This window comes from Sorex araneus, chromosome 11 (genome assembly GCF_027595985.1).
Source record: "Sorex araneus isolate mSorAra2 chromosome 11, mSorAra2.pri, whole genome shotgun sequence".
NCBI classification, from domain to species: domain Eukaryota; kingdom Metazoa; phylum Chordata; class Mammalia; order Eulipotyphla; family Soricidae; genus Sorex; species Sorex araneus.
Genome location: NC_073312.1, coordinates 8,458,847 through 8,483,085, shown reverse-complemented (window position 1 = coordinate 8,483,085; position 24,239 = coordinate 8,458,847). Strand labels below are relative to the sequence as shown.

Sequence of the window (24,239 nt, the reverse complement as noted above, 5' to 3'; positions counted from 1 at the left end):
CTCAGGAATTACTCCTGGAGGTGCTTGGGGGACCATATGGGATGCCGGGGATTGAACCCGGGCGGCCGCGTGCAAGGCAAACTCCCTACCCACTGTGCTATCGCTCCGGCCCCTTGTCTTTTTTTTTAATTAAAAAAAATTAGGGTGCTTGTCTTGCAAGCTGCCCACCTGAATTTGATTCCTGGTATCCCATGTGGTGCCCTGAGCCTGCCAGGAGTGATCCCTGAGTGCAGAGCCAGGAGCAAGCCCAGAATATTGCCAATCCCAAACAAAAATAAAAAGTATCTGATTTGCAAGGAAAATGGAGTTTGACTGAGCCTGCAGTCTTAGTAAAGGGCAGGGTGGGGAGACCCTCATGCCAACCAGGCCAGTGACTCAGTGCGAGGACCTGAGGATCCAGTTGCTGCTCAGGCCCTGGGGTATGGGAGATTACTCGGTCATCCAGGCAGTGCCAGGGGCTCCCAGAGACGCACCCAGCAGTGCTCAGGGATCAAGTGTCAGGGACGCAGGACATGCACCCTCCCCCTGTACTGTCTCTCCAGCCCCCTATCCCACATTCCTCCTTGTTTAATGGACAGTGGCTCCACAAGTCCACATCCACAGAAAAGTGTCTCCTGTATCTGGGGCTAAAGTCGTCACTCTGTGAGGTTCAGCAAATAAGTACTATAAGGTGCAAGAATCTGGGCTCTATGGATTTAACAGGTCTCCTTCTTTTTTTTTTTTTTTTTGGCTTTTTGGGTCACACCCGGCAATGCACAGGGGTCATTCCTGGCTCATGCACTCAGGAATTACCCCTGGCGGTGCTCAGGGGACCATATGGGATGCTGGGATTCGAACCCGGGTCGGCCGCGTGCAAGGTAAACGCCCTACCCGCTGTGCTATCACTCCAGCCCTTCGTTTTTTGTTTGTTTGTTTTTGAGTGTTTTTTGAGCCACTAGTGATGCTCAGGGCTCAGTGCTTCAGGATCACCCCAGGGGACTGTGCACTGACTCAGGGAACATTCAGTTCTAGGGCTCAAACCCCTGTCTCCTTCATGTACAGCCTGTGCTCCAGCCTGTTGAACCATACCTCTGGCCTCTGCTTTCTCCATTTATCCTATTTGCATGGGTCATCAAATGTAAAAACACCATTGGGGGTCAAGTGTATCATTTTACATACTATTAAGGAAAATAAACGTTCCCAATTATAATGATAGGGTGCATCTCAATAGCAGAGATAGGAATAAGAGTGACTTAGCACACGTATGTCTACCTCATTCTCCTTAACAATTTCACAGAATCCTACAGTATAAAATATATAACTTTAGCTTATACAATGATAAATATATAATTTTAAGTAATTTTCATTGTTGTGGGGGGGTAAACATTGGGCTACACCCAGAACTATTTAGGGCTTACTCCTGGCTCTGCACTCAGGAATCATTGATTTTTTTTTTTTGCTTTTTTGCTTTTTGGGTCACACCGGTGATGCATAGGGGTTACTTCTAGTTTCGTACTTAGGAACTACTCCTGGCGGTGCTTGGGGGACCATATGGGATGTTGGGAATCTAACCCAAGTCAGCCACGTGCAAGGCAAACGCCCTACCCACTGTTCTATCGCTGCAGCCCCTCAGGAATGACTCTTAATGGGGCCTTTTGGACTACCTGGGATGCTAGAGCTCTGACCTGGGCTGGCTGCATAGAAGGCAAACACCCTAATGATTGTACTGTCTCTCTAGCACCCCCACATTCTTCACGGTTACCAGTGACACAGCACAAACAGCCTCATACAAGAATATTTGTGTGCATGTGTATTTTCTAGAAATAAATGAGAGGGGGGTTGGGGAGACAACAGGGCAGGGCTCTTGCCGTGCCTGCAGCCAAACCCGGTTGGATCCCTGGCACACCACCTGGTTTCCAGAGCCTGCCAGGAGCAATCCCTGAGTACAGAGCCAGGGTAAGCCCTGAGCACAGGTATAGCCCCAAAACACAAACTCAAGAGAGAGACAAGAGGAGAGAAACCTCAGAGAAATAGGTTGGACATGGCCTATACATTGAATTAATTTCTCTGTTACCTAAAATAGAAACCCTCTGTTATTTTACTAACACAACTGATTTACTCTGCAACGCCAGATGAGGGGCAATTTGGGAAACTAAGGCTGCAGCAGGCCTGTACCTGCAGTCCTATCGAACCCAGTGATCAATACTATTGTTACGGCCCCAAATCCCGGAGATCAGAACAGCTTATTCTCCGTGTCTTCTCCCCATAGCCTCACCCCTACTTGGTTTACATTGCAGACAGGGAACCACCCCAGAGGGGCTTTTATCATTCATCCCTTGGAGCCGGGGGTCTGCAGCCCACCATTTCTTCCTGTTCTCTACTAGGAAAACGCCTCTGGAGGTGCAGGCAGGGTGGTTGGTCTGAGGACAAATCTGCCACCTTTCAACCTGCCGATGTGCTGCCAATAAAGCTCATTTTTTTTCCCCCTCCACGGGGGAGAGGGTTGAGGTCGCGCCTGGCAGTCGTGGTCAGGACTGCCAGTGGTCAGCAGCGCGTGGGCACGAGCCTTCATCTCTACGCCCCCTGTCGGCCCCTGAAGCTCCTTCCTGCCTCTTGAGCACTGCGGAGCCGAACTTTCACGATCAAAGAGCCACAAGCCAAAGGAGGGGAAACCAAGGCGGGAACGGGCTGCTGCTTTAGAGGGCACGGGGGTGGTGGAGAAGGCGACTTCCGCCGGAAGTGTAAGACGGCCGTTTCCGGTTGGGGCCTGAACCCGAGAGCGCGGGGCGGGGACGGCACTGCGGCAGCGCGCCCCCTGCAGGCCAGTCTCGGTGCGGGTTCCTGAGTCAGGGCTGCTGGTGCAAAGCCCCGCGGGCTGCGGGGGGCGTTGACCGCCTCGCTGTCCGCAGGTGAGAAGCCCCAGATCAAGGGGAGCCGCCTTCTCAGGCCGCTCTTTGGCGCGCGGGTGGCTTCTAGTCCTGCATGAACTCATCTCTGGCGTCTCCAGTTGTAAATCCAAACTTCCTGGGGCTGGAGCAATAGCATAGCGGCTAGGGCGTTTGCCTTGCATGCGGCCAACCCGGGTTCGAATCCCAGCATCCCATATGGTCCCCTGAGCACTGCCAGGAGTAGTTCCTGAGTGCAGAGCCAGGAGTAACCCCTGTGCATTGCCTGGTGTGACCCAAAAAGAAAAATAAATAAATAAATAAATAAACGCTATTATTTAAAAAAAAAATCTAAACTTCCTCTCGCTTGGTGGAGGGGGCGGAGCTCTGTCCACACAGTGCTCCATCCAGAGCCAGGTTACTCCTAGCTCTGTTCTCAGGGTCCCTCCACTGCAAAGCACGAGCTCCCGCCCTTTCAGGAATCTCTCCAGCCTGGAAATGTCCTCCTAAGGACACCCATCAGGTTGAGTTTGCTCAATGGGCTCATTTTGACTCCATCTAACCCTTTAAAGTCCCAGTCTCCATTCAAAAGCACATTGAAACTCTGAAGAACCAGCGATACATTTATATTACATATATAGCACTCAAGTGGCATATATATGTAAATGTTTTATATATGCACATATTTATATGGACTGGAGCGATGATAGCACAGCAGGTAGGGCGTTTGCCTTGCACGCGGCCGACCCGGGTTCAGTTCCTCCATCCCTCTCGAAGAGCCCAGCTAGCTACCGAGAGTATCCCGCCTGCATGGCAGAGCCTGGCAAGCTACCCGTGGCGTATTTGATATGCCTAACGTAGTAACAACGAGTCTCACTATGGAGATGTTACTGGTGCTCACTCGAGCAAATTGATGAACGACAGGACAACAGTGCTACGACAGTGCTACAGTGCTACATATTTATACATGTATACATATATATACAGTTTTGGGGGCCACATCTGGCATGCGGAGGGACTGCTTCTGACTCAGTACTTTGGGGATCATACAGTGGCAGGGATTAACCCAGCCCTACTCCACTGAGCATCTCTCCAGCCCCTCTGTTAGCATTTGGTAGATGATCACCCTAGTCGGTTAGACTGAGAATAGTGCTCGCCAGTGGAAGCAAGTACTCACAAGACAATAATGTCTTATTTGGTAGTTAATGGGGGATTCAGGAGGAACCATTTTTCTTGTCTTTGCTACTTCCGGAAATTCTTTGTTTTTGTTTTGGGGACACATCTGGCTGCGCTCAGGGCTCACGCCTGGCTCTGCACTCAGCAATTAGTCCTGGCAGCGCTCGGGGGACTATATAGGATGTCCGGGATCAAACCAAGCACCCTACCCACTGCATTATTGATCCAGCTCCTGCTTCCGTAAATTATTGATCCACACGCTAAGAACTATGAAATGTGATTACAGGTGGGGTGTAAGTGTTCCAGGAGGCTTCCAAACAGATTCTGAGCCTGCCTAGCTGCCCCTAGTGCCTCAGCACGTTCGGGGAGAACTGGAAACATGAGCTACTGCTAGAGGCCAATCTATAGCACAGTGATCATCAAGGGTCACTTGATCATCATAAATGTAGTGTCAACATGAACACAAAAGTCACTTGACAGGTAAAATTATAGACCTAGATCGTGAGAGGTTTGGGTAAATTATTTTGTCCCTATTGGTTTGAAGGGGTACATTCATCTGTGTTCACAACTTACTACTCATGGCTGTTTACTCAGGGAACACTCCTGGTGGGCCTTGGGGACCTTATGTGGGTGCCGGTTCAAACCCAGGTCAGCCATGTGCAAGGCAAGAGTGCCTTCCTTGCCATATTACTGCTCCATTCCCAGATACATTTTTAAAAATAAGATTTTAAAGAAGAGGGGCTGGAGCAATAGTACAGCGGGTAAGGCATTTGCCTTGCACGCGGCTGACCCGGGTTCGATTCCCAATATCACATATGGTCCCCTGAGCATCTCGAGGAGTAATTCCTGAGTGCAAAGCCAGGAGGTAATTCCTGTGCATTGCCGGGTGTGACCCAAAGAGCAATAATAATAATAATAATAATAAATAAAAAATCTTAAAGGAGAAACAAAATTAGGGCCAGAAAGGTAGTACAGTGGATAAGGCACTTGCCTTGCATACAACCAACCCAGGTTGAATCCCAGGCATCCCAAAGGTGTCTAAAGGCTGGAAGGAGTGATTCCTGAGTGCAGAGCCATGAGTAAGCCCTGAGCACAGTCAAGTGTAGGTAAAACACCAAATAAGTAAAGAAGTAATCTAATACATTATTAAATAAAAATAAGTAAAATAAGAAGTAAAATTAAGCAAAAAGAGCAAGTTACAAAGAAATCCAGTTTGCGGCCCATTGGGAGGGGTACTGTGACTCATGATATGACACCTGTCTGGAACTCCAAACTCCACTGTGGGCACGTGAACCCCTAATGTGGGCGCACACACCCCCACTTGCAAGCTGTACACTCGAGGCACTGCATGAGATGTAGTCCTGTAGACCCCAAGGACCCTCCCTGATTAGTTTTTCTGTGATTTGAGTTGGTCAGATTCCAAACTGCCAGAGTCCTTCCATTATTTACATTGCAGCCTAAATATGCCCTCCTCCGAGGAGGCCTCCTGACACCCACTTTTTAATTTGTATTTTGGGGCGTGGTTTGGGCCACACCCCATAGTACCCAGGGCTCAGGGATCACTCCTGACAGTGCTTGAGGGACCAGATGTGATGCCAGGAATCAAACCCTGCCCACTGCATGCAAGGCGAGGAGCTTACCCTTGCACTCTCTCCGGCCCTCTGACACTCACTTGCACACGGTACTTACTGCAGTGATTCCTATTACACTTATTGCAGTGATTCCTATTACACTTATTGCAGTATTCCTATTACTCTTACTGAAGTGATTCCTATTACTCTTATTGCAGTGTTCCTATTACTCTTACTGCAGTGATTCCTATTACTCTTACTGCAGTGATTCCTATTACTCTTACTGCAGTGGTTCCTATTACTCTTACTGCAGTGATTCCTATTACTCTTACTGCAGTGATTCCTATTACTCTTACTGCAGTGGTTCCTATTACTCTTACTGCAGTGATTTCTATTACTCTTATTGCAGTGATTCCTATTACTCTTATTGCAGTATTCCTATTACTCTTACTGAAGTGATTCCTATTACTCTTATTGCAGTGTTCCTATTACTCTTACTGCAGTGATTCCTATTACTCTTACTGCAGTGGTTCCTATTACTCTTACTGCAGTGATTTCTATTACTCTTATTGCAGTGATTCCTATTACTCTTATTGCAGTATTCCTATTACTCTTACTGAAGTGATTCCTATTACTCTTACTGCAGTGGTTCCTATTACTCTTACTGCAGTGATTCCTATTACTCCTACTGCAGTGATTCCTATTACTCTTACTGCAGTGATTCCTATTACTCCTACTGCAGTGATTTCTATTACTCTTATTGCAGTGATTCCTATTACTCTTATTGCGGTATTCCTATTACTTATTGCAGTGGTTCCTATTACTCTCACTGCAGTGAAGGCTCGCAGCACCAGTGACTGAGGAGGAAGTGGCAGGCTGGGAAACGCCTGCCTGGGAACGACCAGCTCCTCTTGTAGGGCCCCCAGAAGGGCTCTTAATACAGAAAGAAAACAGGGAAGCACGTTTTTAGGCAAACGGGAGGCGATCCGCTCCGGAATGAGCAATAACATCACCTCTCAGCTGCTGGGGGAAGGGGTGGGGACAGAGACAAAGTAAAGGGTAGGCTCCAGGGAGAGGTAAACTGTGGACAAACTGCCCTTGTCTTCCGGGGCACGGACAGTGGTCCTTGTTTGCTGATCCCTGGCCCGTTTTCCTACGGGCTAACCCCAGGACTGCTTCGGCGTTGTTTCTCCCAGAGCGGGTCTCTCCTCCGCCGGAGTGCTCCCTCGTTATCGGACTGAGTCCTGCAATTTTCCTTTGCTCGGCCGGGGGCCAGGCGGGATGAATGATTAATGAGCGGAGACTCTCTCTGCCTCGAGTCTCAGGACACTCCTGCCCCGGAGCAGGAGCGCGGGGCGTGCCGAAGGTCGGAGGGGAGGCGCGGAGAGCGGCGGGAGCGGAGAGAGGACAGCGCGGCGGCCCGAGAGAGGGACGTTGCGGGGCGGGACGGAAGGACTCGGGGCGCTGGGCGGGAGCGGCGGGACGTCGGAGGCTGCAGGAGGCGGTGGGAGGGGCGGGGCCTGCGTTAGGCGGGGCCCGAGGAGGGCGGGTCTAGGAGAAAGAGGGCCCAATGGAGAGCCGGCCCGTGAAAGCCGGGGCCAATGGAGGGCGGGCCCCGTCGCAGAGGCCTGCGGTGGGCGGCCCACGATAGGGTGGGACCTGCGGTGGGCGGGACCACAGGGGGCGGAGCTGGGCGCGGGCGGCGGCGGCGGCGGCGGAAGATGGCTGCGGCCGAGGCGGCGGACCCGCAGCTGATGCTCGGAGTCGGGCTGATCGGTGAGGACCCGGGCGCCCCCCGTCCGCTCCACCTCGGCCCGGGCCCGGGGCTCGCCCTGCCCCGCCGTCCCCGGCGCTTCCCGCGGCCCCCTCCACGCTGGGCCCGGGCCGGGGCGGCGGGGTCCGGCCACCCGGTGCAGGGGCTCGGCCCGCGCCCCGGCCCCGCCGCGGACTCGCACGTGCGGCCGGGCGCGCCCTGGGCGGCCCCTGACGGCCGCGGAGCGGGGCGCAGGCGGGGCCGGGCCGGGGGCCGCGCCCGGGTCCCCCCGGAGCGTGCGGGGAGCCGCGTGACCGCGGGGGCCGCCCCGGGCGGAGGAGCAGGTGGAGGCCCCGGGGGCGCGCGGGCTGCACGCCTGGAGGGCGCCGAGTGAGGGTCGCGTCCTGCTCCGCGTCTCCGTGCGGCAGGGCCGTCTGCACAGTGGCCTTCGGGGGCTCCGGGCTGGGTTAGGGGAATGAGGGTCCCCGCAAGTTACGCCCGGACCTTTGGGCAGCCGCTGCCCACGTCCCGGGCAGTGTAGACCTGGGAGAATGTGCTCTGCAACTGGCGGGGTATCCCTCGAACCACCTCCTTAGACCCCCTGAGCTCTGTGCACCGTCACGTAGAGTTGAGCAAAGTAGCGCAAAGTGGCAAAGCGTGCTGCTCTTTTTCTAAAGACTTTTATTATTATTATTATTATTAATTATTTTGCTCGAGCAGACACCAGTAATTTGGCTTTGGAACCACACCTATCGGTTCTCGGGGCTTGCTCCCTGCTCCGGGATCATTTCTGGTCGAACTTGGGGGACCGCAGTGGGGGTGGGGAGGATGGAACCCAGGTCTGCGGCAGGTAAGGCAAGTGCTTAATTTGTGTACTAGCTCCGCCCCAGCCCCAGATTTTTGCTGCAGGTCCCTTCCTGCTCAGTGCTGGGGCCTCGGGGGTCGGGGGAGGGACCATGTAGTGCTGGGGGTCGAACCCAGGACACGTGCAGGCAAATCCTCTAGCCCATTCTTGCTGCAGCCCATCTTGCTTGCCCTCAACACCAGTTTTTTCTTTTAATTTTAAAAATAAATCCTCGATGTAATTGTAAAAGATCTTCCCAACCAGATTAAATTAAAAAAGGATGTGGGGGCTGGAGAGATGATAGTACAGTGGGTGCTTGGCTGGCCTGGGCTCGATCCCCAGAATCCCGTATGGTCCCCCGTGTACCGCCAGGAATGATTCCTGAGCGCGGAGCCAGGAGTGAGCCCTGAGTGTGGCTGGGTGTGGCCCCCAAACCAAAAATAAATAATGAAATGATAAGCTTCTGAGAATTTAGAGGGAAGACGTGTCAAAGGTGGAAGGTCAACATGTCATTCAGGCTGGGTTGTAAAGCTTTTTACTCGGGGCACCTAAGCCTTGATCCTGAGAGCTAGATCCTGGGGCCAGGAGAGGTAGGTGGGCATCTCCCCTGCTTCGGGTTGCTTGGTCAAGTGGGGTGTGAGGACTGACTCCCTGCCGTGCTTCTGAATCAATTCACGTCCTTGCTGCTGTTTGACATTCTCAGTGACCATCTTTCCACCGTAGAAAAGGACACGAACGGGGAAGTTCTGTGGGCCTGGTGCTACCCGTCCACCACCGCGAGCAAGCGGGCCCTGCTGCTGAGGAAATGCTGCCTGACGGACGAGAGCAAGCTCCTCCACCCCTTCGTCTTCGGTCAGTACCGCCGAATGTGGTTTTACATCACCACAGCCGAGGTGCCGGATTCTTCAGTTCTGAAAAAGGTAAGGCAGCAGAGGGGCCAGGGGCCGGCCGTGCTTTCGTGGGGCAGGGAGGGGGTACCCAGGGCTGGGCGTGTGCCGGGCATGCAGGAAGCCCAGGGTGGGTTTCACTCCTGGCACGGAGTGGGGTGGGTGTCCCCTGTCCCCAATCCCAAATGTTTAAATAAGAGCATTTCTCTCTTTTTTAAAAAGTTAATTATTTTTATTTTTTTGTAAATAGCATTTCTCTTTTTTTTTTTGCTTTTTGGGTCACACCCGGCGATGCTCAGGGGTTACTCCTGGCTTTGCACTCAGGAATTACCCCTGGCGGTGCTAGGGGACCATATGGGATGCTGGGATTCGAACCCAGGTCGGCCGCGTGCAAGGCAAACACCCTAACTGCTGTGCTATTGCTCCAGCCCCTAAATAGCATTTCTCTTAACTCTTGCTTTGGGGGCCACACATGGTGGTGGTCAGGGCTTACTCCTGGGTCTGTGCTCAGGGATCATGCCTGGCAGGGCTTGGGGGAATCCATGTAACATGCCAGGGTTTGAACCCAGTCAGTGCTGTGCAAAGCAGGCACCCTACCCACTGTGCTCTCTCTTTTCTTCAGTCCCTCATTTCTTTTTGTTTCTTTTTTTCTTCTTCTTTTTTAATTTTTTTGTTTTGTTTTTTGTTTTTGGGCTGCAGTTGGCAATGCTCAGGGTTTACTTCTGGCGCTGCACTCAGGAGTCACTCCTGGCAGGCCTTGGGAGACCACGTGGGATGCCAGGGATTGAACCTGAGTCCGAAGGTGCAAGGAAAAAAGCCTTACCAGTGTACTACCTCTCTGGCCCCTCCTGGCCCTCATTTCTGAAACTTCTCACTTTTTTTGTTTGTTTGTTTGTTTCTTGGGCCACACCTGACTCCTGGCTCTGTCCTCAGGCATCACTCCTGGCAGCCTTGGGGGGGATGATGGGGGTTCAACCCAGAACCGATGTGCACAAGGCAAGCACACCTTCCCCACTGTATGTCTCTCCTGCCCCTCATTTCTATATTGCTTAGTTTTGGACATCAACGTTCTTAACATGTTTTTTGTGTTTCATTTTTTTCTTCTTTTTGTTTTTCGTGGTGTGGGAAATAGAACCCAGAGCCTCACGCGTGCAAGGCGAGTGCTTTGTCACTGAGCCTGCTTCCCCGGTGCCAGCCTTGTGGTTTCTTTGCTGCGCTCAGGGATCACTCCTGGAGGGGACCAGGGGACCACAGGGGGCGCTGCGTTGGGTGCGTGCCAGGACAGCGCCCGGCCTGCTGTCCTGTCTCTGGCTGCTGTGCTCTTCTTTTGTGTCCTTCACACAGAGGTGGGTACGGTATGCCGAAGCTCGCACCCTTCATTGCGGTGCCAGGGTCGCTCTTGGTGCTATGGCGCAGTGCTGGCCGCCAGACGCGGGGCCGTCAGCCTTGCCAGGGTCTGCCAGGGGGCTGCACCCCTGGGCCTCTGAGGATGTAACCCCGTGCTTTGCTTCTTAGAAAGGTTTGAGTTTTGGGCCGGGGAGTGGGTACAGCGGGTAGGGACTTTGCCTTGTACACGGCCAACCTGGGTTTGTTCCCTGGCACCCCATCTGGTCCCCTGAGCACTGCCAGGAGCGATCCTATGCATTTTCAGGTATGACCCCCCCCAAGACAAAACCCCCAAAATTTTGAATTTTGTCTCCTGACTAGGCCATGATTATCAGAAATTGCATCTATGATCATAGGGGCATATGCATACAAAGAATTGAATCTTATTTATAAGCTCCTAGGGCCCTTTAAGTTTATAGCAACCTATAGAGAATTGATTATTTCAGGAGTTGGATGATTTTCGTGATAGGAATTTGACTGAGACAGTTATGTTCATTTTTAAATTATTTTTTGCTTAATTACTGAAATAGTTTCTAAATGAGAAGGTCTGGTACAGCGACTCTGGTTTTATTCTAGTGCACTGTGGGAACTTCATTTGTTTGTTTGTTTTGGGGGTCACAGCTGGGTGTGCTCAGGACTTATCCTGGCTCTGCATTAGAAAATCTAATTTCTGCTCTGCTCCTGGTTTAGTGTATCTCCTGGCTGGCTCAGGGACCCAATGGAGTGCGGGGGAATTGAACCCAGGTTGACCGCATGTTCAGGCAAAGGTCCTAACCCTCTTCACTATCACTCCGGCCCCTAAAAAGTGTTCATTTAATGGTATTTTAAGTAGCCTTAAATAGCCTTTTCAAGGTATTCTTTTGTGTTTCTTTTGTGCAGGTGACTCATTTTTCTATTGTTCTGACCGCCAAAGATTTTAACCCAGAGAAATATGCCGCCTTCACTAGGATATTGTGTAGGTCTGTATGAAACTGTATCCAACACTAATACGCAAACGCTCCCCTCGGCCGCTTCAGGGCTCGTCTCTCTCCCAAGGAAGCACATTTCAGCCACTGCTGGCCTTCCAGAGACCGTTTTAGAAAGAGGAACTTTTCTCTTCTGCTTAAGTGATACTTCAGTGCTTTTTTTTTTTTTTTAAGTTGGGAAAATGGTTGAGGGTGGGCAGAAAAAGCAGCGGCTTGCATAATTCCTGTAGTTCCTGAACTTTTTTTTGGCAGGAGGGTGTGGGGAGGGGGGGTCACACCTGTCAATGTAGAGGTTACTCCTGGCTCACGCACTCAGGAATTACCCCTGGCGGTGCTCAGAGGACCATATGGGATGCTGGGAATCGAACCCGGGTCGGCCGCCTGCAAGGCAAATGCCCTCCCCGCTGTGCTATCACTGCAGCCCCTCCTGAACTTCTTTCAGTCTGTTACTTCTACTCACTTCCTTGCCAGTAAACAGAAAACCTTCCTTTTTCTCTTTTGGCTTTTGGGCCATACCCAGCAGTGCTCAGGGCTCATTCCTGGCTCTGTGCTTAGGGATCACTCTTGGTGGGACTTGGGGGACCTATGTTGGGTGCTGGGGATTGAACCAGGTGCCATGTGCAAGGCAAGGGCCCTAGCCACCGTACTATCCCTTCGGCCCCAAGGTTTACCGTTTCTGCAGCCCGCTCTGCTAAGGCAGACTTGGTCCTTCCTAAGTGAAGTCGTAGCTGTGTGGCCCCGGGGTGGTGCTGGATGCTGAGGAGCGTCACCCTGACTCAGGAGATGCTCTGGCTGCCAGGCCGGGAACTCAGCACCCCGCGGGGCCATCTGTGAGCTGACAGGGGGCTCCTGTCATTGCACTGGGCCGGGGTTAGATTACTCAGCTGAATTCTCGTGAAATATTCAGGGGCCCAGAAGGCACAGTTGCTTTGGACCCCGCTGCCTGCCCAGGAAGAAGGCTGGAGGCGGGGGATGGGGAGTTTCTCTGCATCTGCGGTGTCAGCATTATCGCATTCCAAAGTGGCAGTGCTAGGAGGACTCGGCCACGGGCCGCCACTTCCTCTGCCTCCTCCTCGCTGCACGCCTGTTTCCCCTTGTGCATGCACACGTCGGTGGGCGCTATTCCCCACCTCCAGCCACGAGGCGTCTGCATGCACAGGCCCAACGGCGGGACTGGGCGGACTGGAGCACATCAGGGGCCCCTGAGCACCTCCAGGTCTGCCATCTCAGACCCCGGCACCAGCTTTCACCCACACCCAACAACTGCAGTGCAGAGTGTGTGTGGGGACGTTCCCGGCACCCAGGGGCAGGGCTCTCCCCTTCCCTTGGGCCCCCACGGCTATGGGAGAAGGCCGTTCCTTCTGAGGGATCCAGGTGCTGCCAGGACCCCTTCGGCACGGGGTCCTAGTGTCCTGCACATTGTCAGGCGGGGGGCGTGGGGAGTGATCCTTCATGGCCCGAGGTTGTCGATTGTCGGTCCCCATCCCTTCCCCCCAATCTTTGTCTCATCTCTGGCACCAGAGAATGTTTCTATTTTGCTACCTTTGGTTTGTTTGGGGGTTCCGGTGGGGGGAGGGGGGCTCCAGGGACCCGACGTTGCTGGGCTCAAATGTGAGGCTCCTGGCACGTGAGCAGGTGCTCAGCCCTCCGGCCTCTGTCCGGCTTTTCAGTTGCCGTTGCTGGTGCTGATGTGAGCACGGAGGGGAAAGGCAGGTGCTAGGGAAGGGGATGCGGTCCGGTCCCCCGTCCCCCTCATTCCCAGGCTCCCACCTTTTGGGTCACCAGTCGCCAGGGCTCTGGGGACTGTTTTCTTTGGACCCGCCCAGAGAGGCACGCGACTGGGTTTATGGGTTTGACTCCTGCCTTACATATTTGCTTTCACACTTATTGTTCAATCTGTGCATTGAAATAGTGAAAACAGATAAGACTGGGGAGGTAGGGGCCGGAGCTAGCACAGCGGGGAGGGCGTTTGCCTTGCACGCGGCCGACCCAGGTTCGATCCCTGGCATCCCATATGGTCCCCCAAGCACCGCCAGGGGTAATTCCTGAGTGCAAAGCCAGGAGTAACGCCTGAGCATCGCTGGGTGTGACCCAAAAGGCAAAAAAAAAAAAAAAAAAAAAGACTGGGGAGGTAGGACAGTAGTAGGGCACTGGCCTTGCACGCCGCTGGCCCGGGCTTCACCTCCAGTACCTCAGAGGGTTCCCAGGGCTCCAAGCACTGCCAGGTGTGACCCAAAAACAAACCAACAAAAAAAATCATTGATGACTGGGATATAGGTAAAAATATTGGCTTTCCCTCCACTTACCTATACTAAATGTAAGCATTGAGTATCACTGTATCACTGTCATCCCGTTGCTCATCGATTTGCTCGAGCGGGCACCAGTAACGTCTCCATTGTGAGACTTGTTACTGTTTTTGGCACATCAAACACGCCACAGGGAGCTTGCCAGGCTCTGCCATAAACATTGGGTAATCTGTAAGTAATGATTTTTATTTACTTCCCAGTTTTCTATCCCATCAGCTACCGAAAGACCCAGTTGTGCTTCTTGAGCACAATTTGGATTCAGTTACTCACAGGAAGGGGCTCTCAGGGAGGGGCAGAGGGGGCCGTCAAGAGGGAACTTACCGCCAGAAAGGGAAGGAGTTGGATTTCTTAATGACCCAAGTGCAGCATCCTCTGGGGGCTCCGGGGCTGAGTGGGGGCCGACACCTGATTCGCTCCTTCCCCGGGACCACGGCAGTTGTCACGACAGTATGCTGCTAGTGCGCGTCAGGCGTCAGCGGCCCAGTGGACAGCGGCCGGGAGCATGACGGGGCCCCCCAGAGTCACCCGGGGGCCAACTCAGAGAGCCGTTCCACGGGTCTCTCGAGGCTTTTTTTGTTTGTTTGACTTTGGGGTCACACCCGGCGGTGCATAGGGGTTACTCCCGAAGGTGCTCGGGGGACCCTATGGGATGCCGGGAATCAAATCTGGGTCGGCCGCCTGCAAGGCAGACGCCCTCCCCGCTGGGCTCTTGCTCCGGCCCACTCTCAAGGCTGCTTTGCCGTGCTGTGAACGCTGTCCCCACCCACAGTACAGGCCGTCCTGTCACGCACAGACCCGGGCTCAGGCCCTCCCGTCGGGCCCCAGCTCTGCCCGCGCGTCTCTCCCCTGCGCTCCGGGCTCCGGGCTCCGGGCTCCGGCGAAAGGCGAGCGCTCGGCCTCCTGTCCCTGCAGGATGTATGTGAAGCACGGGACCCCGGTGCGGATGATGGAGAGCTACATCGCCGTGCTCACCAAGGGCGCCTGCCAGAGTGAGGAGAACGGCTCTTTCCTCAGCAAGGACTTCTCCGCCCGCAAGGCCTACCTGGCAGGCTCCGTCAAAGGTGAGCCAGGCGCTGGCAGGGAGGAGAACTGAGCCCCTAAGCACCATTCCCCAGCCCGCCCAGCCCCGCCCCGCCCCAGCCCCCAGCAGCGTCTTCCCACAGGTTCTTTGCATCTCGGGAAAACTGCTTTCCGGGGCGGGCAGGAGGGAGGGGAGTTAACTGCATCAGCCACTGATGCTCTTTTTAATTAATTTTTTTTTTCTTTTTGGGTCACACCTGGCGATGCACAGGGGTTACTCCTGGCTCTGCACTTGCTCAGGAATTACCCCTGGTGGTGCTCAGGGGACCATATGGGATGCTGGGAATAAAACTCGGGTCGGCCGCATGCAAGGCAAACGCCCTACCCGCTGTGCTATCGCTCCAGCCCCTAGATTAATTTTTGGTTTCACTAATTTTTAGTTAATTTTTGAGCATCTGGGGTCACACTGGCAGAGCTCAGGGCTTACTCCCACCTCTGCACTCAGGAATCTCTCCTGGAAGTGCTCAGGGTGCCCTATGGGGTGTGGGGGATCGAACCCGGGTCGGCCTCATATAAATCCAGCACTCTCCCCTCTGATTTCCACAGTGTCGGTCTCCTGAGACCTGGGCAGTCGCTTCCTTCTGCAGAGCTCAAGCTCCCGACCCACTTCTCTTTCTTTTTCCCTGAGTGGGGCGGGGCGCGGTGGGCCAATTGAGCCATGCCGGCGGTGCTTGGGGGCTACTCCTGGCTCTGTGCTGAGGGGACGGCCCCTGACTGATTTGAGGCCGCTCTCTGCAGTGCTTAGCAGACCGTGGGATTCCCTGGGTGGAACCCGGGTCAGCCGCACTCGAGGCAAGGGCCTTAACTGGGGCCCCTCAACTCCCTGCTCTTCTCTTGCTGGAAAGTCCAAAGTGACAGCCCACAGCTAAGCCACCACCTGGAGTTCAATGGGGGTCTCAGTGACACTGTGTCATCCTTGTCCCCCTTTTGGGTCACACCCAGCAGTGCTCAGGGGTTACTCCTGGCAGTGCTCGGGAGACCATGTCGGATGCCGGGGATTGAACCCGGGGCGGCCGCATGCAAGGAAAGAGCCCTGCCTGCTGTGCTATCACTTTTTTTTTTTTTTTTTTTTTTTTTTTTTTTGCTTTTTGGGTCACACCCAGCAATGCTCAGGGGTTACTCCTGGCTTTGCACTCAGGAATTACTCCTGGCAGTGCTTGGGGGACCATATGGGATGCCGGGGATCAAACCCGGGTCGGCTGCATGCAAGGCAAACGCCCTACCCACTGTGCTATCGCTCCGGCCCCTGCTGTGCTATCACTTTGACACATCCGGCCAGTCTGATTGACAGAGTCAGGTGTCTGTCACCTGGCCGCTGGTGACAGACACCCGCATTTCTCATCTGCTCTCTGAAGGAAAAAGCCCTTTGTGTTTAAACAACAAAGATTCTGGGGCCAGAGAGACAGGGCAGCGGGTTGAGGGCTCGTGCCTTGCGCAGGATCCATCTGAGCTTGCTCCCCAGCACGCCAGATGGCCCCGAGCACTGCCAGGAGTAATTCCTGAGTGCCACCAGATGTGGTCCAAAAACAAACACAAATTTTTTTTTGGAAGCAAAACCCTATTTTTTTCTATCTGATGTAGTGACGTGGTAATTCCTTTATTTTAAGACATTGTATCCCAGTTTGGAATGGAAACCGTTATCTTACATACCGCACTGATGCTCAAGAAAAGGATCGTCGTCTATCACCCCAAAGTAGAAGCCGTCCAGGAGTTTACAAGGTCTGGTCCCCGGTCATTACAGCGTCAGCTCCGGGGGGCTGCCTGGAAGAGGGGCCTCGAGGTTTCCATGTGCCAGGTTCAGTTGTTCATGGGGTGTTAAGTAGCGCGTGTTAGGCCAGGGTTTGGAACCTCATCCCCGAGCTCAAGGCTTACTCCTGGCTCCGGCTCTGGGACCCTCACCCTCCAGCCCCCCTTCCCTGGGGTTGGAGGGAACCTTTTTTTTTTTTCAGGGGTGGGGGCTGGTGAGGAACAGAAGCTCTTCCAGCTCTGTGCTCAGGGGTCGCTCCCAGCAGCGTAGTCACTGGACCCCCGTGTGCTAAGCAGGGGCTCAGCCCTTGAACTGTCTTTCTGGTTCCTGGAGGAGGCCCAGACGTTCCCTTGCTTGGGTTAGACGTCCGGAGGTGTGGGCACAGTTCCCCGTCCTGGAGAGGGGAGAGGGAGGCCGGGGGCCCGTCAGCGGACACTGATGATGGGGCCGGACCCCTCGCTTGGCTCCCCAGGACTCTGCCTGCCCTGGTGTGGCACCGGCAGGACTGGACCATCCTCCACCCTTTCGTGCACCTCCAGGCGGAGGAGCTGGAAGCCCTGCAGGCGTGCACAGGTATGTGTGTGCACACACGTGTATGCATGTGTGTGTGTGCGCATGTGTGCATGTTTGTGCATATGCATGTTTGTGTGTGTGCGTGCACAAACTCTAAAGGGCAGTTCTGAGCATTCCTTATTTCTTTGGCCAACAAATTCTTTGCCAAGTATTCTTCCACTGAGCTACCGCGACTCTTAAAATGTTCTTCCTTTTGGGGGTGGGAGCAGCGAGGACCTCCCCTGAGATGCTCATGTCGGACAGTGCTCGGGGCCTGCGGTGTTTGGGGGTAGCAGGGCTCTGCCTGGCGCGCTGCCTGGGACAGGGCCAGGGCCTGCTGTGTGTGAGGCCTGGGCTCTCGCACTGGTGCCCCAACCCCAGTTGCAAGTTATTTTGGTGTTCAGGGGCCACACCTGGCGGTGCTCGGGGGCTGTTCCCAGCTCAGTGCTCAGCGCTCAGTGGTCACTCCCAGAGTGCTGGGGGGATCAGGCCCAGGCTCTGCCCCTCCAGCCGGGCTCCAGCCTGCCTGCCGGGTCCCTCACTCAGCAGCTCGTGTTCAGCTGGGGAAGGTCCCATCCGGAAGTCTCCGTAACGGGCTGGAGAGATAGCCATGGGGCTCAGGGCGCCTGCCTTGCACTCGACCTACCAGGGTCCCGTCCCCAGCAGCTCATCTGAGCAGCGCGGGCATGGCCCCCACACCGACAGAAGGGAAGAATCCCTCCGGCTCCCACAGCCCGTCTCTTGGGCCCGGAGGGCAGGAACCGCGACGGAAACACTTTCCCGCAGCCTCCTGCCGGGTGCTTGAGTCTGCTCTGGGAACGCATGGAGTTGGGGGGGGTGGTTATTTCTGGGGGCGCAGCACCTGCCCTGGTCAGCTGAGCAGGGTAGACCGTGGTCGGGGGCTGCGGCCCAGCCTCGCTCTCTCCCAACCCACGCCGGGTGTCCGTGTCCCGCGTAGGCTACGTGGCCGGCTTTGTGGACCCCGAGGTGAGCCGCCGATCAGACCTCTACGACGTGTTCGTGAACCTCGCAGACCGCGAGATCTCCGTCGCGCCTCCCGCCAAAGGTGAGAGCAGAGCGCCGGGCGCCTTCGGGCTCTCCTTCCCCCTCGCCCCCCTTCCCTAGCTCTGCCGGCTCCGAGTTCGGGAGTAAGACGGTGACGTGGGCGTGGTGCCACCGGCTTCGGGGTCGTTCCCTCTGTCACGGCCTGCTCCAAGTTCCCGACTGTTCACACAGCCTGTTCTTCCACCCCCCAGAGGCCATGACCATGGGCAAGCTGCACAGAGAGGTCGGGCAGTTCATCGTGGAGTCCGCCGAGGACCCGGAGAAATCCGACGGCGAAGTCATCCAGGTACCCGGGGCTCGCCATGTGCCCGTGGGGACAGAGGGCGGCAGAGCACGGTGGGAGATCTGGGAGAGGTGCCGCGTGGCCCACGGCGACCCGGGGAGACTGAGCCACAGCTTCCCGTCCGCCCGTGTCTGTCTGGGCCCGCCGTGCCGCTCCAGGACCAGGCCTCCCTCGGGCCGCGCTTTCTGTGGGAATGAATGCGGCACTATGTGAGGTTTGGATTTGGTGTGGGGGCCACACCCAGCAGTACTCGGGATCGCTTCTGGCCGTGCTCGGGGGGACCCTGCGGGGTACCGGGATCGAGCCCGAGGGCGCAGGAGCTCAGAGTACACGCCACCCCACGGGTCCCGGCTGCCCGCAGGGCGAGGCAGGGGCCTGCGCGCTGGACTGTCCCACGGCCCGTGTCCATTCTCTCTGGCTTCTCTTTAGCCCGTGTCGGGAATGTGGGTTTGTTGTGTTTCTCTCACACTCTGCCCGCTTCTCTTCCTTGTCATTGTGTGTCCAGGCCCACAGCTTGGTTGTGGTGCTCATGCACTGGGCGCCGTGAGCCGGAGACGCACACTTAGGCGCTGGGGACCCAGTGGCAGCACCACCCCGCAGCGTGGGGTAGAGACAGGAGGCCCAGCTTAGGCCTCAGCTGGCTCTGCAGGTCCCCCGGGCCCGTTTCTTATGCTTCCTTTTTTTTTTTTTTTTTTTTTTGCTTTTTGGGTCACACCTGGCAATGCACAGGATTATTCCTGGCTCTGCACTCAGGAATTACTCCTGGTGGTGCCCTGGGGACCATATGGGATGCTGGGAATCGAACCCGGGTCGGCCGCGTGCAAGGCAAACGCCCTCCCCGCTGTGCTATCGCTCCAATCCCTGTTTCCTTTTTTATTATTATTTGGTTTAGTTTTGGTTTCTGGGTCACACCCAGTGCTCGGGACTTACTCTTGGCTCTGTGCTCGGGGATCACTCCTGGCAGATTCGCAGGCCCATCTGGGGTACTGTTGCTCCGGCCCCCTCGCAGGACCATCTGGGGGATGCAGGGGATCCGGCCGGGTCAGCTGCGCGCAAGGCAGTGCCCTCCCTTCTGTGCTTGGCTCCAACCCCCGTTTGTTTTGTGCTCGGGCCACACCTGCAGCATGCAGAGTACTCGGGGCTGACTCCCGGCTCTGTGCTCAGGGGCCTGGGGACCATATGGGATGGAACCTGGTCATCAGCATGCAAGGCTGCCCTGCTCGCTATACTATCTCTCCGGCCCCAGTTTCTTCTTTTTTTTTTTTTTTTTTTTTTTTTGCTTTTTGGGTCACACCCGGCAATGCACAGGAGTTATTCCTGGCTCTGCACTCAGGAATCACCCCTGGTGGTGCTCAGGAGGCCATATGGGATGCTGGGAATCGAACCTGGGTCGGCCGCGTACAATGCCCTACCCGCTGAACTATTGCTCCAGTCCCCCCTCTGGCCCCTATTTCTTTTTTTCTTTTTTCTTTTTTTTTTTTTTGCTTTTCGGGTCACACCTGGTGATGCACAGGGGTTACTCCTGGCTCATGCACTCAGGATTACTCCTGGTGGTGCTCAGGGGACCCTATGGGATGCTGGGAATCGAACCCGGGTCGGCCGCGTGCAAGGCAAACGCCCTACCCGCTGTGCTATTGCTCCAGCCCCTATTTCTTAATGCATAGAGTTAGTCTAATCACCTGTAAATGGTTCAAACCGAGACCGACAGAGCCCATTCTCCTGCTCTCTTAAAGGACATTTCCCAAAAGACCCGGGAAGTCCTCGCCATCCTGACGCCGTTCTCGGAGGCCTCGGGCGACGGAGGGAAGCGGGTGCTCAGCGTCGAGGCGCTGAAGCAGAGGCGGTTCCCGTCGGCCACAGAGAACTTCCTCTACCACCTCGCAGCGGCTGAACAGATGCTGAAAATCTGACGGCGCCCAGCCGGCCCTCTCTCGCCGCGCTCCCGAGACCGTGTGACGTCAAGGAACACAGGAAGGTCCTCGTTCCCACGATCCGTTGGCAAGAATGGCAATCTGACTTGAGAAGAAGCACTGAAACACGTATGAAAAACACTCTCGGCTCTCTGGCGGGGGCTCCCGCCTCCCCCCGGGGCGATCTTCCTGCGGACGCCCGCAGACCCGGAGCCTGCCTTGCGCCGAAGGGTCCCCCGTGTCTCTGCCGACACAAGCCAGCGGTTCATTTTCAGAAAGCTGCCTGAAATTCTGCTTTGTATTCTTCTAGGAAGAATTTTTAAATTCCTCGCGAGGAACTCTCTGCTCTGAGCCAGACCGACGCTTCCCGCAGAACTGTCTGGAGACCCGACAGCCGCACTTTCTTGCAAAAAAAAAGAAAAGAAAAGAAAGAAAAAAAATTTTTTTTTCTTGGCCTTTGAATATTTTGCCTAGGCGGGTTTTGCATAGATTTTTATACTTGAGTAGACAACTTTAATAATCCATATTTATACTGTCGAGGGCTCCGCCGTTAACCCCGCCGCGCTAACCCTGTTGCTCGCAAGTTCTCGTGGAGAAAGACATTCTGTCCGCACACGGGAGAGGGAAGCACGCCCACTCTGACGAGAAAGGCAGAGCTTCCTGCCGGGGCCAGCCAGAGACGGTGTTCAGTCACTTCAGTAAAAGTAAGCTGGCCGCGATGTCGTTCATTCGGACCGTGTTCACGCCTGCAGACCGGGGAGGATTCGCTTATGCACTGGTCACTTCACCCAGTCACAGTCCTTATAAGAGACGGCTTTGTTTTGTGGACCACACTTAACAGTACTCAGGGGCTGCTCCCCGCCCAGTGCTCAGGGCTGGCTCCTGGCAGTTGCTCGGGGCACCCCAAGGCCCAGGGCACTGGCCCTGCACGCCAAGCGTGTGCGCTTCCTGCTGCGCTGTTTCTCCAGCCCTCAGAAGATTGTCTCCTCACCAGTACTGTTCTCCTGAGAAATCTTACCCAGAAAAACACTCTGTAAGCTCTTCCGTCTGTCAGATCTTGCCTTTCCCCTCGGTGTTAGATCCTTGTTTCTTCTTTAGCTCTGGGGTCATATGTGACAGTGCTCAGGGGACCCGGTGGTACCGGCGATCAAACCTGGGCCTCCGGCACACACACTGCCCTTCGCCGTCTCTCCCAGATGCTGTTGGGCAGAAAGGTTCAGAGGAGGCCTGCGGGCAAGAGCGAGCACAGTGGACAGGGCACTTGCCTTGCATGCAGCCGGCCTGGGCTCAGCCTCCGGCACCCCCAAGTGGTCTGGAGCCCTGCCAGGAGGGTTCTCCTGAGCACAGCCAGGACTAAGCCCCGAGCACTGCCGGGTGTGGCCCCCAAACACAACAAAAGTTCTTTTCTCATCCTTGGGTAGGGCCAGGGAGGGTGGGAATGATGGCGTGGCCTTGGGCAAGCAACTGAAAATTCAACCTGCACTTTATGAAAATTAATACTAACACCTTTTCTCCCTCATTTTTTCTTTCGATATTAGTTAATGATCAACCTTGTTCATGACAAACTTGATGCAGAAATAAAATGGAAATATTTCATACTCAACAGGGCAGAGGAAGCACTGTGACCTACTTCTGGAATTGACTCTCGGCGGTATAAGAATCCCTTTCTGGCCCTGCCCAGAGACCCCTCTGGCAGTTAAGGGGTCCTGTCCACGCTCCTGTGCCACCGGCTGGCTCCTGCCCGCACTGCCCAGAGCTGACCTGAGCTCACCTTCCCATGCCCCCTGCGGGGCCGGGCAGTGCAGGAGCCCTGGCACACTGTGTGCGGGGCTGTCCAGCAGGTCGCTGTGGCCCTCCAGCTGTTGTGAATCCCCCTTATTTTTGCAGGGCTCAAACCTGGTATATCGGGAACCACGCAAGCGCGTGCTCTGGCCCCGAGGGCTCTCTTCCCCTTTCAGCAGACTTGGAATTAGCCCTCGCGATGGCCCAGGGACATTGAGGGTGGGTCCCGGGTGCAGGAAAGGTCCCTCTGGTCCACAAGTGTGAGCTGTGTGTTGTGCTGTACCAGAACCAGCGCGGCACAGGGACCTCATGGCGACCTCCAGGGACACCGGATTCACCCATAAGTGGGAGGACATGGGTGGGTACCTCGTCCAGGATGGTGACTCCTGGAAGGCTTCCCGGAGGAGTGGTTGTTACCCAAATGCAATCTGAGGCCTAAGCTGGAGTCAGAGCTGAGGGAACAGCAGAGGGAAGTGGACACAGGCCCAGAGACCATAGCTGCGAGGGGACCTGCGTGCTGGTCCGGAAGGCGAGAGCAAGGCTCTGGGCAAAGGCGCCGGCACTGGGAAACTGCAAGTCTGAAGCAGGCCCCAGAGAGCAGCGGCTGGGGTGATGGGGCAGAGGGGAGGGCAACCCCCAAGACTTGCCGGGAGTGGCCCCCGAGCACGGCTGGGTGTGGCCAAAACGAAAGTGGCTTTCATTGTTTTGTCCCCTGGGGGTGACTAGACCTGCTTTCTTTTTTAAAAACATTTTTTTTTTTTTCTTTTTGGGTCACACCTGGCAATGCACAGGGGTCACTCCTGGCTCATGCACTCAGGAATCACCCCTGGCTCATGCACTCAGGAATCACCCCTGGCTCATGCACTCAGGAATCACCCCTGGCGGTGCTCAGGGGACCATATGGGATGCTGGGATTCGAACCCGGGTCGGCCACGTGCAAGGCAAACGCCCTACCCGCTGTGCTGTCGCTCCAGCCCTTAAAAACTTTTTTTAAATGAATCACCATGAGATACAGTTACAGACTTAAAACCTTCGTGCTTACGTTTCAGTCATATAGTATTTGAGTACCCATCCCTCCACTAGTGCCCATTCTCCACCACCAATGTCCCCAGTATCCCTCCCACCAACCCCACCCCCAGCCTTCCGCCTCTGTGGTGGGCAGATTCCCTTTTCGGACCTGCTTTCTAAGGGCAGGAAAGACTATGGGGGAGCAGGGCTGCAGGCCTCAGGCAGTGCCAGCAGGGGGCGCCGTCGGCCTGAGCTGGGCTAGCCCACGTGGCCCTGCAGATGTGTTTTGGAGCCCAGGCCCTGTGGCAGGGGCGTGTCAGGGTAACGCTCTTTCCATCCGAGGGGTTTGGGTGGGCTGCAAGGGAAAGATGGTCTCCATTGGACAGAGTGCCCGGACAGCAGGCGGAGGCTGTGCTCCGGGCAAGGCTGACCCCGGCGCAGGGAGGGAGCTCACGGGTGGGAGCAAATACCCAGACCATGGCCCGAGTTTGGGTCCTGGCCAGGAGTTGCCCTAGAAGCATGCAATCAGGTGTGACCCCAAATGAAGCATTTGGCAATGCAGGGGCTTTGCTTTTAAATTTGTGTGGAGTAGGGCTGGAGCGATAGCACAGCGGGAAGGGCGTTTGCCTTGCACGTGACTGGCCTGGGTTTCATTCCCAGCATCCCACATGGTCCCCCAAGCACCGACAGGAGAAACTCTTGAGTGCAGAGCCAGGAGTAACCCCTGAGCATCGCTGGGTGTGACCCCAAAACAAATACATAAAAGTGTGGAGGGGGGAGGGAGCTGAAGGGGAACAGTTGGGGTCCCAGGCTGGTGGAGGTGGAGGGCTACTTGCAGCTCTGTGCTCGGGCCCACGTGGTGCAGGACTGGACCAGGGTCGGCCGTGTGCAAGGCAAGTGCCCAATCTCCTGTACGTGCTCCAGCCCCCATTTCTGCCCTTTTGTTTTGGGCCCACACCTGATTACGCTTAGCTGGGCGCTCAGGGGTCACTTCTGGCGGGGCTTGGGGGACCATATGAAATACTGGAGGTTGAACCTGGGTCAGCCTTGTGCAAGGCAA

At 55.4% G+C, this 24,239-nt stretch overlaps 1 protein-coding gene across 2 annotated transcripts; it reads left to right on the top strand.

Moving 5' to 3' along the window:
- The first annotated feature begins 7,285 nt into the window (after positions 1-7,285).
- Positions 7,286-20,816, top strand: DENND10 (DENN domain containing 10). 2 transcript variants are annotated; one of them, XM_055118872.1, is made up of 9 exons: positions 7,286-7,387; positions 8,932-9,128; positions 11,361-11,440; positions 14,665-14,813; positions 16,440-16,551; positions 17,052-17,152; positions 18,090-18,197; positions 18,388-18,482; positions 20,213-20,816. In XM_055118872.1, the coding sequence occupies exons 1-9, from the start codon at positions 7,333-7,335 to the stop codon at positions 20,387-20,389; spliced, it is 1,074 nt and encodes a 357-aa protein (XP_054974847.1). In that variant the 5' UTR covers positions 7,286-7,332; the 3' UTR covers positions 20,390-20,816. The 2 variants fall into 2 exon arrangements, with proteins under 2 accessions (XP_054974847.1, XP_054974848.1); XM_055118873.1 differs by lacking the exons at positions 7,286-7,387; positions 11,361-11,440 and having other exon boundaries at positions 8,993-9,128.
- The last annotated feature ends 3,423 nt before the right edge of the window (positions 20,817-24,239 follow it).

Bases quoted from the DNA above. Each gene is read 5' to 3' on its own strand.
- DENND10 (XM_055118872.1), top strand. From the start codon at position 7,333: ATGGCTGCGGCCGAGGCGGCGGACCCGCAGCTGATGCTCGGAGTCGGG. The intron at 9,129-11,360 runs GTAAGGCAGCAG...TCTTTTGTGCAG, and splicing joins ATTCTTCAGTTCTGAAAAAG to GTGACTCATTTTTCTATTGT. The intron at 18,198-18,387 runs GTGAGAGCAGAG...TCCACCCCCCAG, and splicing joins CGTCGCGCCTCCCGCCAAAG to AGGCCATGACCATGGGCAAG.